Source organism: Oratosquilla oratoria, chromosome 1, assembly GCF_046742065.1.
Source record: "Oratosquilla oratoria isolate Oo_2021 chromosome 1, ASM4674206v1, whole genome shotgun sequence".
NCBI lineage: Eukaryota > Metazoa > Arthropoda > Malacostraca > Stomatopoda > Squillidae > Oratosquilla > Oratosquilla oratoria.
Genome location: NC_134777.1, coordinates 72,130,304 through 72,149,592, shown reverse-complemented (window position 1 = coordinate 72,149,592; position 19,289 = coordinate 72,130,304). Strand labels below are relative to the sequence as shown.

Sequence of the window (19,289 nt, the reverse complement as noted above, 5' to 3'; positions counted from 1 at the left end):
ATAGACGGCGAGCCAACGCCCCTAGGATTTTATTCGAAGAAACTCTCTGACGCACAACGCATCTATTCCACCTACGACCGCGAGTTATTAGCTGCTTACCTCGCAGTTTTGCATTTCAGGACTCTCATTGACGGACATACAGTTACCCTATTTCTTGACCACAAACCCCTTGTAGCTGCCTTTTACTCTAAATCTCTTGCTAAAACTGACAGACAACAACGACAACTCTCTGTTCTTTCTGAATACGTTTCTTCAGTCGAGTACATTCGTGGCGACACCAACGTCGTCGCTGATTGCTTATCTCGCACGTCATGCGCTGTTACACTCGACGCTTTTGACTTAAGTGGCATAGCTCAAAGTCAGACAACAGATGACGAACTGGAAACTTTCAAGCCTAGACTCTCTAAATTCACTTTACCCTCTGATTTAACACTCTGGTGTGATACCTCTACTAACACTCCTCGACCTTTTGTTCCATTACCCTTACGTAATGACGTAGTCTCTTCTTTGCATAACCTTTCTCATCCTGGTGTTCAGTCCACCTCTAAGTTGGTAAAACAACGTTACTTCTGGCCACACATTGACAGAGATGTAAAGACATTTGTAAGACAATGCCTTAGGTGTCAACAGTCTAAGACTACCCGCCACACTTCCTCTCCTGTTTCTCCTATATCTACTCCTACTGACCGCTTCCAATCAGTACACATCGACATTGTAGGACCGTTGCCCCCTGCTACTCTTCCTAACTATCCTTACCCTCTCCCTTACAAATACTTGCTGACATGCATCGACCGAACGACCCGTTGGACTGAAGCAATTCCTCTCATCGACACTACTGCCACTTCTGTAGCAATCTCTTTTGTGAATGGCTGGATATGCCGTTTCGGTGTTCCACTTCATGTCATCACGGATAGAGGTTCCCAATTCGAGAGTGAACTTTTCTCTAAGCTTTCATCTATCATTGGTTTCCACCATATGCGTACTACTAGTTATCACCCCCAAGCTAACGGCATGATTGAACGTTTCCACCGTTCTCTGAAATCAGCTCTTCGCGCTAGGCAAGATAACTGGTTTTACTCCTTACCTATCGTCCTTCTTGGCTATCGCATGACACCTCACGTCACCAAATTTTCCCCATTTACCGCCGTTACTGGCGCTCATATGTTATGCCCTTCTGTCGCCATTACTCAGGAACACACCCACTCCTCGGATGACACAACCATCCTCCGTCTCATCAAGGAAATGCAGTCTGTCAATTTCCAAGATCTCGCATCCGGTGACTGCCATACACCACCTCCACCCTATCTCCCTCACGACCTTCACTCTTGCTCTAAAGTTTGGTTACGAGTCGACAGAATTCGTAAGAGTTTGGAGGCTCCGTACTCTGGTCCATATGACGTCATTCGACGTGAACCTAAGTACTTCATCCTTAACCTACCTCAAGGCGAAACCTCAGTTTCCATTGATCGTTTGAAACCAGCTTTCCTCCCAGTTTCTCCTCGCCCTAAGACCCGTCTCCATGTAACCCCAGACATACCCTCAACACCTTCCACTCCTCCTGTTCCTACTTCGTCCACTTCTGACACTTCAACTGTCATCCCACCGAATCCCATACCACCCACAAATGCCAATGACCTTGGCCACCCTTATCACCTCTTCCCCTCCCTCCCACCCTCATACTTCCGCTCTCCCATACACAAGTCGTGCGGGCAGAAAAGTCAGATTTCACAATAAATCTGATTTTTACTACTACTAAAGACTTTCTTCACTGACGCTACTCTCTCAAGGGGGGAGTAATGTAGCCAAGCCCTTCCTTACTTAATTATTGTATATATTTATTGTATATGTATCTCCTTTAATGTATATGTCACACTTCTTTATTATACATGAGTACTTAATATCAACATATATCTATTGTAAATGTATTGTATAAGTAAGCCTATGTAGTCATTACATTATATAAGTGCCCTATACATAATTATATAACCGAATATATATACGTCATTAGGCGTACGCTAAACGCGTATGCGTCTATGCCAATTGTACACGTCGTAGAATTAAGGAACTAAATATATGTTACCCTTAACCATTTTGCATGCATATTCATCATTATATGTAATTGTTCTCTTGTTGCTGTATATTTCTATGTATATACCTAGATATGTTAGTATGTATTGTTTTGCCCAATCTTTTTCCCGCCTAGCAACAATGTAACAGAAAGTAGGCCACGGGCGCGTCTTAATGCCCAGCTAGGCCCCCCAAGCATTCGCTTGTGACAGATCACTTCCTGTATTACTTGTGTGTAGACCTCCGCAATAAACTCCTACCAAGATACTGCGTATTTGGCACTTACCACAAAGGATTATGTCAGCTATCTAACTGGTTTTCAGCCAATAAACTATCCTTAAATGTATCAAAAACTAACTACCTGCTTTTCTACAAAAATAATGAAAGCACTAAGCCGATCAAAATAAACAACGAAATTATTGAAAAAGCGTCCGTCAGTAAATTCCTAGGCGTGTATTTAGATGATCAACTTAATTGGAAACATCATATAAATCACGTGATAAATAAGATGTCCAAAACTTTAGGAATAATGCATAAAATGAGAAATATCCTCAATGAAAATACCCGACGTACCATTTACTGTAGTCTACTACTACCATACCTAAACTACTGTTCAGAAATTTGGGGTATTACTTATCAAACTAATCTTCAACGTATAATTACCTCACAACAAAAGCACTGAGTATAATCTACAATGTAGGTCGTTTAGAACATACAAATAATTTGTTTGAAAAACTAAATCTACTGAAATTCATGGACTTAATAAAGTACAAAACTGCCATTGTTATGCATCAAATCTACAATAAACAAATGAATCAAAACATTGAAATATTACTCAACTTACGAAACTCTCTATGCGACTAGGCGTACAATCGACTTCTTTAAAACTCAATACAGAACAACCAAAAAAGGCCAATGCTTATCTATTATAGGTGTTACCACATGGAATAAGCTTGAAAAGGAATTACCTAAGACAAAATGTTTATCAACATTCAAACGATATTTAAAAAAGTCATTAATCTATAAGTATTAGTATATTGAACATTTCAGGTCCATTTCATAATTGTATTCATGGAGAAACTGTCATGTACCGCCCAAGTCTGCCGCTCTTTTTTTTTTCCTTGTTCCTGCAGGTGACGGTGACCCGGATCCATGCAGTAAGCAATTATCGTCCCGTCAACAATCGACCTGACCTCTAACCTCTCACCTGACCCTCACAAGATGCGATGCTCGCACGTGACCCCGATTCCTACGTGAGGTCGGAGTTAGCGGGCGTCGTGTCGCATCTTATTGCAATATATGTATATATATATATGTATATATATATATATATATATATATATATATATATATGTATATATATATATATATATATATGTGTGTGTGTGTGTGTGTGTATTCACTTGGTCTTTGGATCACGTGTTGGACTCGTGATCGACAGCTATTTCCCTCCTGGAAGAGAGCTCAGAGCTCGTAGGTCCGATCTATGGGTAATGCTATGACCTTGCACACACACACCCCCAACTCCCCGCCCACGAGAGTTGGAGTAACACCCCTCAGCGCTGCGATACTGATATTATTTCAGCCCCGGGCGAGGGTCGAACCCGGACCTCCGTAGTGGCAGGCCAGAGCTCTAACCACAGCGCCATGAGAGGTGTGTGTGTGTATGTGTATGTATGTGTATATATATGTATATGTATGTATGTGTATATGTGTATATGCATGTGTATCATACTAACATGTAACAAAAATAAATAAAATAAAAATCATTCTTTCCTTAAAGGGAGAGCAATTCCCCATAAGCTTTGCTTCACGCTCTCTCTTTTCAGCAAGTAATTTTGTAAAAAAAAAAGATATATGTATGTATAAATTGTATCTTATTTTGTTGAATAAACCTAACAAACTAACTAACTAAGCGTCCCGGCTAGTATACGAGCCTATGTTGTGAGAGCAGACGACAGGGCGTGTGGCAGTGTTGCCGCTCTCCGGAAACTCGTCATCGGAACGGATAGATACTTCATCCAGCGGACATTGCGTCATCAGCGTGTTTTTTCTTCTTAAATTCAGAAGTTTATGGTAGAAAAAATAACATTACAATTCTATATGTCTTGTTATTGTATTCCCTAAATTAAAATAGGTTGAATCATGTACGAATATTATTATGAATTGTGGTATGAGGTGATTACCTGCACTGGACTACGGAAATGGCCAGCTCAGTGTATTTATTGCTAGACTTCCTTGTTGCATTTACCTCTGTGACATATCAAAAAACTACCATCCTCCCTCACCTACACTTATCCAGAGTGTAATATAACCTAGGTTGGCCAGATACAAGTCCATATGTCGCATCATTACATTGCAATCATATCACTGGGAAAATCGCCAGCTTTCTCAGATACAGCAGTCGCCCCTGTAATTAGACTCTACTACGTTTTCTTTCACTAAATGATGAGAAAACGACGGAAATTGGAGCTAAGGACAAACTGCCGGCAACACTGGCGTGTGGATGCTCATTAGTCTGGCCTTGACCAGTGCACGTTCGACGTTGGGATGTCGTTCACAATCGTTTACGTGTGTAATCCGTGCTTTTATAGTGTTTGCACTACTATTTGCCACATCTTTGTCTGAAGAATAGTGTGATGTGTGAATTGCAATATCCTGTATTAATAGCTGATCCATTTAAAGTAAATATATTAATTACAAGGCCCAAGAAAGGGTAGATTATATCTTTGCTAGGATAGCGTAGGCAGAGCGCGCTAGTCTAACCGATGCATCAAACCTATGTAGGCTTTTGCATTGTGTCATTGTAATTTTCACGTTATTTGAATAATCGTATTCTTGAGCTACTGTGACGCCTCGGTTAGGCAAGCGCTCGTATGCATGTATCTCATGCAGGAGAAATGTTAGTGACTATTTCTGAAAGCTATAGAAAGCGCGAGAGGTTTGCATGTGTACAGTGTATTTTTTTTCCGAAAGAGTAGAAACATGTAATGGATGTAAAGTGTCAGTGTAAAGCGTTGTAGATCGTTAGTGTTTGTTGTGTTTAGTGCACGTGTTAGTGCTGGCGAAGCACCTCCCTCCCCCCCCCCCAGTTTTGTGGACATAGTTCTTCACACGTGGTGGTAGTCCTGCTCCGATTGGGGGATTAGGAGGGGAGGATGAAAAGTGTGGTGCTTCTCCCCACGGAGGGGGGATTAGCGAGGTCGCCATGTGCGAAGAATGAAAAATTGAGTCCCCCTCCATAAAATTAAAAATTAAAAAAGTCGAAACTGTAAATGTGAAATTGGTTTTCAGTGTCAATATTAAGTGGTGAATATTTAGTGGATCCGAAGATCACCCACCTCAGAACCGCTGTCACCTCTTAGTGCACGCTTTCCAGCGTCACCTTTTCTTGGTTTTAGTGGTGCATGGTGTGCTAAAGCCCACCACCACTTACACCATGGTGCCCATTCCGCGACATGGGGCGCTCTTGAGCGTCACCATCGTCGTCGTCTTCTTCACTAGTCAAGGTATGTTGGTCGAAGACTTCGAGTTGTGAAATAGATCTCGTAAGATCCCCATCCCCCAGGGGCGGGTCTAGGGGTGACTGGGGGGGAGTGGTGAACTCCCCCAGGGATGCTGGGGATGGGTGAGAGTGTTCCTAGAAATGTCGAGACGTCATTATTTCACGGGTGCTTTCTAATTGTGTATGTGACAGCATTTGTATATACACCATAGAAGTTCAGTCGTTTACAAATGAGAGCGGCAGTAAGCATGGGAGGAGGCATGAAAGCCACGCCCACAAACAATGAAATAATTATCGTACACTGGCAACGTATGTCGACCAAACGACTCTCGCTGTAACCAATGGTTATTTTTATTTCAAATTAAGACTGATAACAGTGGCTTAGCTTGTGTTCGGTATCTGGTTGTTTATACGAATAATACCGATGCTAAAATGGCTCAACTGATAAAGATAAACGTGTGTGCACGATGATTATTCTACAGAGGCTCAAGGGATGTCTTCTTACCATAAGTCGACTAGGAACAAAATGCAAGACAATGCGAAAGTTCATTTGTTTGTCTATTTATTTATTTATTCTATTGTATTGACTTATTCAACATTTCACAATTTTTTGGCTATCACATGTTATTATAGCCATGATGTAAGATCTATATAAACATCATTAATAAACTGATACATTCATATATATATATATATATATATATATATATATATATATATATATATATATATATATATACTGTATATATATATATATATATATATATATATATATATATATACATATATATACATACATAAATATACAGTATATATGAAGAAGCATTTAGCCTGTTCTTGGGTACATTTCACATCATCGTTGCCACATAACACTTCCAACGTAAAAACATATGTAATGTTATAAGCAACTTTAATCTAATTTTTATGCAACTTCTCCCACTAACCTTGACATATTGTCCGACCCAAATGCCACCACTTCTTGACTGACCCCGTTTACCCTTCAACGGAAAATAACAAAAGACCCTTCAGTGTTGTTCCAGTTTCTGTAAACGCAATCAAGTACTTGTCTCCCGCGGGCACAACCGCCATGAACTCACCCATTCCATCTTCTACGACGGCTCGTGTTTGTCAAGTAAACAACCCAAGATCTACCTCCTCCTCCTCCTCCTCCTCTTCCTTTTCCTCCTCCCCCTCCTTCTTCTTCGACTCAACTACGCGTCTGGGTTCTTCCATGGCTCCTTTAGCATCTCCGGTCGTATTCTAAGGCCGAGAGTTGGGGTAAGATAATTCGAAAACAAATATCGACCTTGCTGGTTCTGAGCATAAGGGTGTTTGTTATTATGGTGTGTGGTTTCGGGCGTCGAATTCTGAAGAGGAAGAAGAAAAACGAGAGGATGAAGACGATGAAGAAGAAAAAGGAAAAAAAAATCTCTCTCTCTCTCTATCTCTCGAAGATAAATATAGGAGCTAGAATGGCCACATTAAGAAAGGCATCATTGTTCTTGCAAAGTATTTTTTTTTTTTGTGTCTGTGTTTTTGTTTTGCGCTTAGATGTAGCTGTATTTATGTGGGTGGGTGTATGCGTACATGTGCAGATAGGCTCTCTCTCTCTCTCTCTCTCTCTCTCTCTCTCTCTCTCTCTCTCTCTCTCTCTCTCTCTCTCTCTCTCTCTCTCTCTCTCTCTCTCTCTCTCTCTCTCTATCATTGTATGTGCGTGTTTATGTACAACGTTCAGTTTTTTGTGATGATTTAGTAGGGCTGTTTTGGTCTCGTACACTTTGTACAAGAACACACCATTCTCTAGCCTTATGTCTTATCTTCTCTAACGCTTTATCGATCCCTTAGTTATTTATCTTTGAAGGATTGACGATTGGGTGGAATGTTGATGATGGTGGACAGAGGACAGGTGTTGATGGGACGGGGTGAAGTAGAGAGAGAGAGAGAGAGAGAGAGAGAGAGAGAGAGAGAGAGAGAGAGAGAGAGAGAGAGAGAGAGAGAGAGAGAGAGAGAGAGAGACCTCCCAAGACTTACAGTTGCGTTGGTGTTGGTCACTGGGAAAACAACCACCCCTTGTATAGGCTGGGCTTCGGATGTGTGTGTGTGTGTGTGTGTGTGTGTGTGTGTGTGTGTGTGTGTGTGTGTGTGTGTGTGTGTGTGTACATATGTGTACATTGATAATGTACACACATATATACGTATATATGTACAGTACGTGTATGTGTATAGACATGTAAACGTACAGTATATATGCAGATACATACAGTACATACACACTTTCATATATACATAAGTGTACGTCCGTATTCCTACACGTATTCTTGTATACATACCTACATACACGTATATACTTATACATAAAAACATACAAGCATATATATATATATATATATATATATATATATATATACACTTGCATGCATGCATTCTGTATGCATGCAACTTCGCTCGCACGTGTTTGCACATGCGCATGCGTTTGTGCCCAGTGAGGAACCGCAATTATTCTTAAAAAAATAGATTGACAATCCAGAGGAGTGGAAGGAAAGTGGAGGGAAAGGGAGATTGGAGGAAGAAAGATGGAGGGAAAGGGAAGTGGGAGAAGAAAGATGAAGTTGAGGGTTGGTTGCTTGTGCCAGTATTGTCCTCAAGTTGGCCTCTCACGCAAGAGGCGGCGACTGCGGTATGCGGGTCCCTGCTATTGAGATGACCCGGCGGAGGAGGAGGAGGGGGAGAGGCTGGAGGTTGAAGCTTGTGTTAGTAAGGAGAGTGAGGTGGTGTGGGTATTAGGTGTGGGCGTACTGGTTGAGGATGGTGCATGAAATAGATGCGCGCGCGCGCGCGCGTGTGTGTGTGTGTGTGCATGAGGTAGATGTGTGTATGTGTGTGTGCGATGTGGGTTAAGGATTGGTATGAGTTATTGGGTGTATGAAATAGGTGTGTGTCTGTGTCTGCGTGTGATGTACTCGTATGCTAAGGATGTGTGTGTTTTTTGGATGCATGTGATAGGTGTGTGTGTGTGTGTGTGTGTGTGTGTGTGTGTGTGTGTGTGTGTGATTAAAACCATCTGTAAACGTTCCCAGGGGTAGCAGAGATGACTGTCTTAGGTGGAGGTTGTGGAGATGGTATTGGTGTCCTTGTGTTTACACTTTTTCAGACTCTCCCTCCTCCTCCTCCTCCACCTCCTCCTCCTCCTCCTCCTCCTCCTCCTCCTCCTCTTCCCTCCCTTCTCCTTCCTCTCTGGATCCTCCTCCTCTTCTTCCTTGTTCACCTCCTCCTGTTCCTCATATTCCTCTTCATCCTCCTTCTCCACGATTACTATTACATCATGTACTATCACTAGTATTACTACAACTACTGCCACCACTATAGTAGCATTAGCTCCTACCGTACCGGTGGTACTATTCCTTCTGTTCTAGCTGGCGGCAGACGATTTTATTCATTCCCGTGGCGCCTCATCCATAGCCAAGAGCCTAATTTCGATACATCCGTTCCGTTCCCGCGGTATGGAATAATACTAATAATAATAATAATAATAATAATAATAATAATAATAATAATAATAATAATAATAATAATAATAATAATAATAATAATAATAATAATTTCATTTGGCAATGAATCACATACATGGAATGCAGATAATGAAAAGAGCACAAAGTTCGAAATAACAATTACAATTGCCGAGGATAACAAGAAAAGCGCGTAAGCTTTTTTTCCAGTGTGTTAATGCTGTCAAGACGCAACAAAAGCTGTTGTAGAGCAAAGCGTTGGTTGGCTCTTATGCTTACAAGCTGCGTTCAGGTCGAAACAATACGCTCTCTGATCCTATGAAGAACAGAAGAAATAAAGAACGAACGGGGGCATTGTGCTCACCCAACGTGCATTCGTTTGCGAGATAAATTACTTCCAAGTCAGTAAATGGAGGCGTCTTTTTACGTGCATGTGTATACACATACACACACAAACACATACACGCACATACACACACACACACGCGCACACACACACACACACACACACACACACACACACACACACACACACACACACACACACACACACACACACACACATATATATGTGTGTGTGTGTGTGTGTGTGTGTGTGTGTGTGTGTGTGTGTGTGTGTGTGTGTGTGTGTGTGTGTGTGTGTGTGTGTGTGTATTTACCTAGTTGTATTTACCTAGTTGTATTTTACGGGAAGGGGAGCTATGCTCGTGGGGTCCCGTCTTCATATCTCATTTTATCTAAACTATTTTTAAATTCATGTATTGTTTTTGCACACACCACTTTCTCATCTAACTTGTTCCAACTGTCTATTACTCTGTGAGGAAAGCTGTTCTTTTTCAAATCTCTTCTGTAGCTGTCTTTTTTTATTTTCTTTCCGTGTCCTCTTGTATTTCTGTCATCCCATTTTATCAGATTCTCTCTATCAGTAATTTCTATGCCTTTCATGATTCTGTAAATAGCTATCAAATCTCCTCTCTCTCTTCTTTGCTCTAGTGTCTGTAGTTCAAGTTTTTCTAGTCTCTTCATATGATAGTTTTGAGAGTGTTGGTGCCAGTTTTGTAATTGCTCTTTGTATTCTTTCAAGTTTTTTTATACATTTTTTTGTAATTGGTGACCATATCGTTGCTGCATATTCCAATCTTGGTCTTATCAGGGTGATTAGGATTTTCTTCACCATTTCTTCATCCAGGTATGTAAATGCAACTTTGATCGTTCTTATTAGATTATAAGTCTCTCCGAAAATCTTATTTATATGTTTCTCAGGTGACATATTATTCATAACAATGACTCCCAGGTCCTTCTCATTTTCTACTTTTTTTATTCCTTCTTCTCCCAATTTATATGCTCCTGTTATTCTGTTTTTGCTTTTTCCAAATTCCATTATACTACACTTTTTTTGTATTGAACTCCATCTCCCATTTCCTACTCCATTCTTGTACTTTATTTAGATCTCTCTGTAGTGATTCACAATCCTCTTTAGTTTTCACTCTTTTCAGTAGTTTTGCATCATCTGCAAAGAAGCTCATATAGCTTTCTATTCCTTCATCCATATCATTAATATATATAGCAAACATTATTGGGGCCAGAACTGTTCCCTGCGGAACACCGCTTATTACTTCATCCCATTTTGAGTGCTGGTTTCTTATCACTACTCTCATTTTTCTTTCTTGCAAAAAGTCCTCCATCCAATTTAGTAGCTTGCCCTGTATTCCTCCTTCAGTTTCTAATTTCTTAAGCAACTTCTTATGTGGTACTTTGTCAAAAGCTTTCTTTAGATCTAAAAATGCACAGTCTGCCCATCCATCTCTTTCCTGTATTATATCTATTAGCCTTGAATAGAAACATATTAAATTGGTGACGCATGATCGTCCTTGTCTGAATCCAAATTGCCTTGGATTTAACACTTTGTTTTTTTCTAAATATTTTACCCATCTACTTTTGATAATTCTTTCACAAAGTTTTGCTATTGTACTTGTTAGAGAGACTGGTCTATAGTTGGTAGGTTCTTCTTTATTTCCTCCTTTGTATATAGGTACTATGTTTGCTTTTTTCCAATCTTCTGGAACTTTTCCTTCTTTCAAGGAACTATTTAGTATGCTATGTATTTTGTCTGCCAGTTCATTCCTGCATTCTTTTAGTATCCAGTTTGCTATTTCATCTGGTCCATGCGATTTTCTGACATCAAGATTACTCAAGTGTGTTAATATTTCATTCTTTGTTACTTTTATTTCTTCCATAGGGGGGACTTTCTCTTTCCATTCGTTCTCTTCAGGTTGTATGTTCTCCCTTGTAAACACTGATTTAAAATGTTTGTTCATAATTTCCACCATTTCCATTTCCTCAGTGTATTCAACTCCCTCCTGTCTTAATTTCTCCAAGTCTTGTTTGTTTTTCAGTTTATTGTTTACAAATCTGTAGAATAGTTTCGGTTGATCTTTACACTTTTCTATGATATCTTTTTCATATTTTCTCTTTTCTTCTCTGCACATTTGTACATATTCATTTCTATAGCAGGTATATATTTTCCATTTTTCAGGTCTTCTGTCTTTTTTCCATCTGGTCCAGGCTTTGTCTCTATTGTCTTTTAACTCCCTACAACTTTTGTTGTACCAGCATTTTACATATTCTTTTTCTTGTTTTTGTCTTGGGACATACTTTTCCACTCCTTTTTTGTAAATTTTTGTCAAAATATTCCATTTCTCTTCTACTGTTGTTTCTTCTTTGTATATTTCTTCCCAGTTTTCCTTTTGAAAGAATTCTCTTATTTTAACAAAGTTTGTTTTTTCATACATCATTCTTCCTTTTCTGTATTGTTCATTTCTTTTCATATATTTTTCTTCATTAAGTTCCAGTTCAATCAATATGTGGTCACTTTTACTTATTGGTGTTTTATATTCAATTTTGTCCACTATTCTAGGTTCGGATGTAATTACTAGGTCTAGTTTCGATGGCTCTTCTTCATTTCTATACCTAGTGTTCTCCTGTATCCATTGTGTCATTGTATGGTCAGTAACCATCTCGAGTAGAGCGTTACCCCATGAGCCGTCTCCACCCTTTACTGTCATTTCTTCCCAGCAGATTTCTTTGCAATTAAAGTCGCCCATCATAACTATTTTTCCTCCCTCTTCCATTATCTTGTTTAATGTTATCTTTGTGTCCTCTAGCATACTTTTATGTTCACTCTCTTCCCATGAGGTTGTTTTTGGGGGCACATAATTTATCACAAACTTTCTGTTCTTCTTATCTCTGTCTTCTACTTCCATCATTATCATTTCTACTGTATTCTTTCCATATGTGACACCCTTCACGTTTATATCCTTCTTAGTTAGGAACATAACTCCACCCCCTTCCTTTTTCTCTCTGTTTCTAATCCAATAATTATATGCATCATGTCCTACACTGTTGGGTGGTAGTGGACCTTTTAATTTTGTTTCTACAATTCCCATTATGTCTGGTTCTTTTTCTTTCAAGTAATCATTCAGTTCATTCAATCCTGTTATTAATCCATCTATATTTGTGTAAGACACTCTTAGTTTTCTGCCACTTCCATTGTGTTCTCTGTTTCCCTTTTGTTTTTCTCTTGTATGTCGACTTTCTTCAGTTTCATATTCACTACTCTCCAATAGAATCTCTCTTTTTCTGACTCCGTTCTTATCTCGTTTTTTTCCTTTGCTTCAAGTCTTTTCTGTTTTTCTTCCTCTCTTTCCTCTTTATTCATTTCCCTTTTTATCCATACCTTTTTATATTGTTCACTTGTTGTTAGTTTCCCTGTTTTGGATAAGATATTCTCAGCCGTAGTTTGTGACCTGAATTTAATCTTGATTGGTCTGGTCTTGTCTGTACTATATTTCCCTAGCCTGAATTTCTCTTCGATTTGTTTCATTATTTCTGGTTCATCTTCCTGAACTAATTCTAGTAAATTTCTTACTTTTTCATTTTCCTCTTTGATTCTTGTGGTTCTATCTGGGTTATGTTTCTCTTCCATTCCTAATATAATTATACATTTCTTTTTGTCTGCTAAGTCTCTTACTATATTCTCCTTCTGTCTCATCACTTTAATAACTGAGTTTTCAGTTTGTTCATTCATTTGCTGTCTGATTATATCAGTGAATGCAACCTTGCTATTTTCATGAATTTTTTTCCAACCCTCCTTGTTCTCCATATTATTCTCCTTTAAGACTTTATTCTCATCTTTTACTTCTTTTAACTGTTGTTTTAATTCTTCAATTTCCTTAGTTAAGTTTTTGTTCGCCCTCTCTAGTTCTTCCAATTTTTCAATTCTTCGTATCATACTGTCAACATTACCGAACCTACGCTCCAAGTCCTCGTTCATCTTATCGACCTTCTCTTCTAGTCTTGTCAGTCGGGGGGGGGGGGGTTGTGTCCCCCCCACCCTCTTTAAATCCCTTGAAAATATTCTCATCACTTTCTACTGTATTGCTCCTATCTATACTTCTAATCTTCACATTCCTATTAGACATGTCGTCATCCTCCAGCTCGTCTTGCGGTCGCTTGTCCACCTTTCGGCGGCCCGTTAGGGCCAATTCCTCCACCTCCTCATTACCTTCCATTTCCCCAGCAATCCCTCCCCCTCTCCTCTTTCCTTACTTTCCCACTACCCCACGAGCAATTTCCCCCCACCCTGTAAATACAAAAAGGCACTTCTCTTTGCGTTGGGATCCACAATCTGCACTTTTCTTCAGAACGTTCTTCAAGCCGTCCGTTCGTTGAAAGTGTGTGTGTGTGTGTGTGTGTGTGTGTGTGTGTGTGTGTGTGTGTGTGTGTGTGTGTGTGTGTGTGTGTGTGTGTGTGTGTGTGTGTGTGTGAAAAAGATGGAAACAGAAGAAGACATGGGTCGAGTTCCGAGTTTATTCCTGACCGGTTTCGGTCTAAGGGAGAAAGAAGCTTAGAGGGAAACCAGGCAATAATAAACTCGGGATTAGGCCCCCCGTGGCTTCTTCTTCTTCTTCTTCTTCCACCTTTTTCAACTTGTCACAATGTCGCGACTAATATGTATATTGAAAAGAAAAATTAGATAAAAGTGTGTGTGTGTGTGTGTGTGTGTGTGTGTGTGTGTGTGTGTGTGTGTGTGTGTGTGTGTGTGTGTGTGTGTGTGTGTGTGTGTGTGTGAGAGAGAGAGAGAGAGAGAGAGAGAGAGAGAGAGGTGGGGAGGAGAGAATGGAGGGGAAGACAAGAGCAACATTAAGATTGTTTTTTTTTTCTAAAGTAATGAAAGATGTCCCAAACTGTAATCTTGAAAGGCCACTAATCAATCATTCAATCAACCAACCAATCATTATGATGAAAAACAAAAATTGGCAACTACTTGGTCTATCATGCTTTATTAGCAACAAGATTTCGACAATTTTCTAGATCAAGGCGAAATCTATCCCTTTGCTTCCTATACTAGAGGTGAGAGAGAGAGAGTTGGTGACAGTGCAACTCATAATTTTGCTGATAGATAATACCGGTATGCAAATGAAGAAGCCGCCGTTTTTTTAACACAGGTCAACCCTCATTTGATTTTAAATCCACTCAATCAATTTCAACTGTGCGGTTTTGGCCTACATACTCCGCGAAACATTTGAAGGGTTATAGCCTTTCAACGGGTGAGGGCGGAGGAGGAGAATAAAGAGGAGGAGGAGGAGGAGGAGAAGGAGGAGAAATGGCGGTGGGTCAAAGGAGTAGAAAATGAGGAGAAAGATGTAATGGTGGCGGAGGAAGGGAAAGAGGAGGAGGAAGAAGAAGAGGAGGAAGAGGAGGTGGAAATTTGAATTGTGGAGGAGGAAGAGGTGGTGGTGGTGGAAATGGGGAAAAAGAAGGAAAAGGATGTTGACAGGGAGGAGGAGGAAGAAGAGGAGGTGGAATTTTGAATTGTGGAGGAGGAAGAGGTGGTGGTGGAAATGGGGAAAAAGAAGGAAAAGGATGTTGACAGGGAGGAGGAGGAAGAAGAAGACAGAGGGATGGAGGAGGTTGCGGCCAGCCACCCTGACGCCTCCTATTAACCCCATCCTTTATGGGGAGCAGCGGTGGTGCAGTAGATTGGGGGACCGGCTCTTATCCAAAAGTCCATCGGTTCGACTCCGCCCTGGCCTGTGCATTACCATTTCCCGGCATTAAGTTGGATCGCCGCGCTGTGCATCTTCTGAAGAAACGCCCTCCCCCCCAAAAAAAAAAAAAAAAAATGGAGAGTTCTTCCCCGGGAAGTGGGTCATACTTCGGCCGCCCATGTTCCTCTTCGTCTGTGACCTAAGGTGACCTCGATTGTTCGCCTGTAGTGGCATTAGTGTACTCGCTCTTGCACCATCGTCATTGTCATCATCGTCGTCATCGTCATTTTCATCATCATATTTTTTTAACCAGGACTTCATTCTTAATTCAGCTACACAGGTCCTCACACTTCTACCACTACCATTACCACAACAAATATTGCTGACATTACTAGTAGATTTAGTAAGATTATTTTTAAATGTGGTAACACCAAACGCGGTAGATTGATAGTACTAATAAGGGTGATGATAATGATAATAGGTTAACCAAAGGCCATTATCCCAGCGTCCGGGTGCATCAACAACCACTTTCCATGCTGGGGCTCTCCCATAGATGGCGCGAAGGTGGGAGGGGGAGGGAAGGGGGGTAAGGGAGAGGGGGTGGATAGAGGGAGGGAAGGGGGAGGGGGAGGGGGAAAGGGTAGGGAGGAGAGGGAGGGGGTAGTGGGGAGAGGGAGGGTGTAGGAGGAGAGGAAGGAGGTAAGGGGAGAGGGGATGGATAGAGGGAGAGAGGGGGTAGAGGAGGGGAGAAAGGGGTAGGGGGAGAGGGAGGGGGTAGGGTGAGAGAGAGACAGGGGGGATAAGGGGAGAGGGAAGGGATAGTGGGAGGGGGGGCATTGAAGCCTCAAGGGACCGTGCTGTGTTAGGTTATAGGACAGTAAGTGTCGGTTATATTTTAATATCCAAGTTCATTACACCTTGTGTCGTGGAGCATTGTATAGATGTTACCGTGCCGTTAAGCGTCAAGTAAAAGTCCACCATGTAAGTGCGTTGATAGCGACTAGGAAAAGTATCTTCGAAATCTAGGTAATTAGGAATATAGTTCGTAGGATCTCTAGGACTAGTTTAGGAACTGATCGAAGAACAATATGGTCGTCTATCATGTAAACAACATCATGAAAGTATTCTGAGAGACCAACAACAATATAGCAAACTAAAACAAACCAACCAGTAAATTAATAGATAGAAAATTAACACTCAGTTGCTACTAGGAAAACTATTCTGAACCTTCACTCAACTAGGAATACAGATTCTTGAATCCACACGATACGGGTCAGGTGGATCCTGCGTCTTATACGACGGGTTGTTCGCTCGGCATATAAGACGAGCTGCAGAGGCCGCAGAGCTGTAAACACGCTTCTGCTCGAAGTAAATAAACACCATATTTGCGCCGCTTTGGAGTGGCTCACATCCACTTCAAAAGCTTCTTTGCCCAGCGGTCTCTCCCACAGCCTTCTGAAGGAGCCGTGGGAGAGCCTCGTCTGTGGTTTATTTGATATATATATATACAAACACACACACACACACACACACACACACACACACACACACACACACACACACATATATATTATATATATATATATATATATATATATATATATATATATATATATATATGCAAAGTAGACCACTTGGAAAAAAGAAACTAACGAAGCAGAGCGCTTTCGTATATTACATCTTCAGTGCAACAAGTACATAGTAATAGAAATGCATAGATAATATATACATAACAAAAGGAACAAGGACAGTTTAAATAAGGGTAGTGGACAATTACCCCCTGGAGGGCGGAAGGTCAATGTCAATACACTAATGATGGTGGGGCGACATCAGGTCACAGTCGCCAGGGTTAATGCGTCCGTTAATGATGGTAGGGCGACATTAGGTCATAGTCACTGGGTTACATTTTACCTGATATTATTTTACTTATTTCTTGACAGATGAAATGATCAAGTTTATATAAGCCCTTGTGTAGGTTGGTATTTTGATCACTGGTGGTATGAATCAAACTACACTCTATTAAGTTTCTTGCTATTATGTTGTTGGTATAATAGATTGCCTGGGCATTACCCCAATCAACTGGATGATTATTTAATTCAATATGCTTGAATATTCCACTAGAATTATTGCCATCCCTAACATTATTCTTGTGTTGTTCAATTCTAATGTTTAAGGGTTTGGCAGTTTGACCTATGTAAAATTGATTACACATTTTGCAAGGAATTTTATAAATGCATCCTTTTTTAATTTCAATACTATTGTTGATGAGTTTATGTTTTACTGTACAGTACTATCATTTTTAAAAACTACCTTTACGTTAAATCTTTTTAATAATTCTGTGATACTTAAACAATTTTCTTGAAATGGTAAAATTAATACATTATGATAATTAAAAGGTGATTTAGGCTGAGGAGTTAAAAATTATTTCCTTGCAAAATTGTAAGCAATATTAAGGAATTGCTTAGGGTATTTTAATTCTAGCCCAATGTTAAAAACATTTCTGATTTCGTCATCAATAAATTCAGGACTACAAATACGAAAAGCTCTTAGAAACATTGAAGAAAAAACTGTACGTTTAATATTATTTGGATGAGAATAATAATAATGGATATATGAACTTACATTGGTTGGTTTACGATATACTTTAAATTTAAGGCTATTGTCATGACGTAGGATAGTGCAATCTACGAAAGGTAAGGTACAATTTTTTTTTCAATTTCTAAAGTAAATTTAATAGAATCAACAAGTGTATTTAATTTAGTTAAAAAAGCATGGACATTTCTATCTTCTGGCCAAAGACATAAAATGTCATCAATATTCCTAAGCCAAGGGATGTTAGGGGGGAAGATTTTGGTATATTGGCTTAGGTATATTGATGACATTTTATGTCTTTGGCCAGAAGATAGAAATGTCCATGCTTTTTAACTAGATTAAATACACTTGTTGATTCTATTAAATTTACTTTAGAAATTGAGAAAAATTGTACCTTACCTTTCGTAGATTGCACTATCCTACGTCATGACAATAGCCTTAAATTTAAAGTATATCGTAAACCAACCAATGTAAGTTCATATATCCATTATTATTATTCTCATCCAAATAATATTAAACGTACAGTTTTTTCTTCAATGTTTCTAAGAGCTTTTTGTATTTGTAGTCCTGAATTTATTGATGACGAAATCAGAAATGTTTTTAACATTGGGCTAGAATTAAAATACCCTAAGCAATTCCTTAATATTGCTTACAATTTTGCAAGGAAATGATTTTTAACTCCTCAGCCTAAATCACCTTTAAATTATCATAATGTATTAATTTTACCATTTCAAGAAAATTGTTTAAGTATCACAGAATTATTAAAAAGATTTAACGTAAAGGTAGTTTTTAAAAATGATAGTACAGTAAAACATAAACTCATCAACAATAGTATTGAAATTAAAAAAGGATGCATTTATAAAATTCCTTGCAAAATGTGTAATCAATTTTACATAGGTCAAACTGCCAAACCCTTAAACATTAGAATTGAAAAAAAAAAAAAGTTAGGGATGGCAATAATTCTAGTGGAATATTCAAGCATATTGAATTAAATAATCATCCAGTTGATTGGGGTAATGCCCAGGCAATCTATTATACCAACAACATAATAGCAAGAAACTTAATGGAGTGTAGTTTGATTCATACCACCAGTGATCAAAATACCAACCTACACAAGGGCTTATATACATACATACATACATATACCAAGGCTTTTTCCCCCTTACTAGGGAGGTAGCCAAAAAGGAAAAGGCATAAAATCATTCCCACCCATTCCATCCCCGAAAACACTCCACACCCCTCCACCCTCCCTCCCATCTTAGCACCACCTAGATGACGGGTCATCCCTGCACCCTGTCCACTGCCCTGGGTCAGAAGCAGTGTCGCAAGACACAGCACATCCACAGCAAGGCCGCTTCATTAAATCGGCGACCCCCCCTCTCCGTCCCCCCATATAAAGGAGAGGACGGGGAGAAATCCCTTCGGGCTGCGTCAAAATTTTGCTCACACACACTACCTCACCCCCCATCCCCCCGTCCATTCCACCTCATGCATCACAACATCATCCATATACAACCATTCTCCATTCACCCCTGTCTTCTGTCCTCTCCCGTCCTTCCTCAACAGACA

The 19,289-nt window shown here is 39.8% G+C and overlaps 1 protein-coding gene across 8 annotated transcripts in view; it reads left to right on the top strand.

Moving 5' to 3' along the window:
• Nucleotides 1-4,588: 4,588 nt before the first annotated feature.
• The window catches only part of LOC143039346 (cell adhesion molecule Dscam1-like), a 283,763-nt gene continuing 269,062 nt past the window's right edge, over nucleotides 4,589-19,289 (top strand). For all 8 annotated transcript variants that reach the window (XM_076209353.1, XM_076209263.1, XM_076209795.1 and 5 more), the window contains exons 1-2: nucleotides 4,589-4,638; nucleotides 5,362-5,576. In XM_076209353.1, the coding sequence (XP_076065468.1) occupies nucleotides 5,507-5,576 (70 nt within the window). In that variant the 5' untranslated portion in view covers nucleotides 4,589-4,638; nucleotides 5,362-5,506. The remainder of the gene's footprint in view (nucleotides 4,639-5,361; nucleotides 5,577-19,289) is intronic.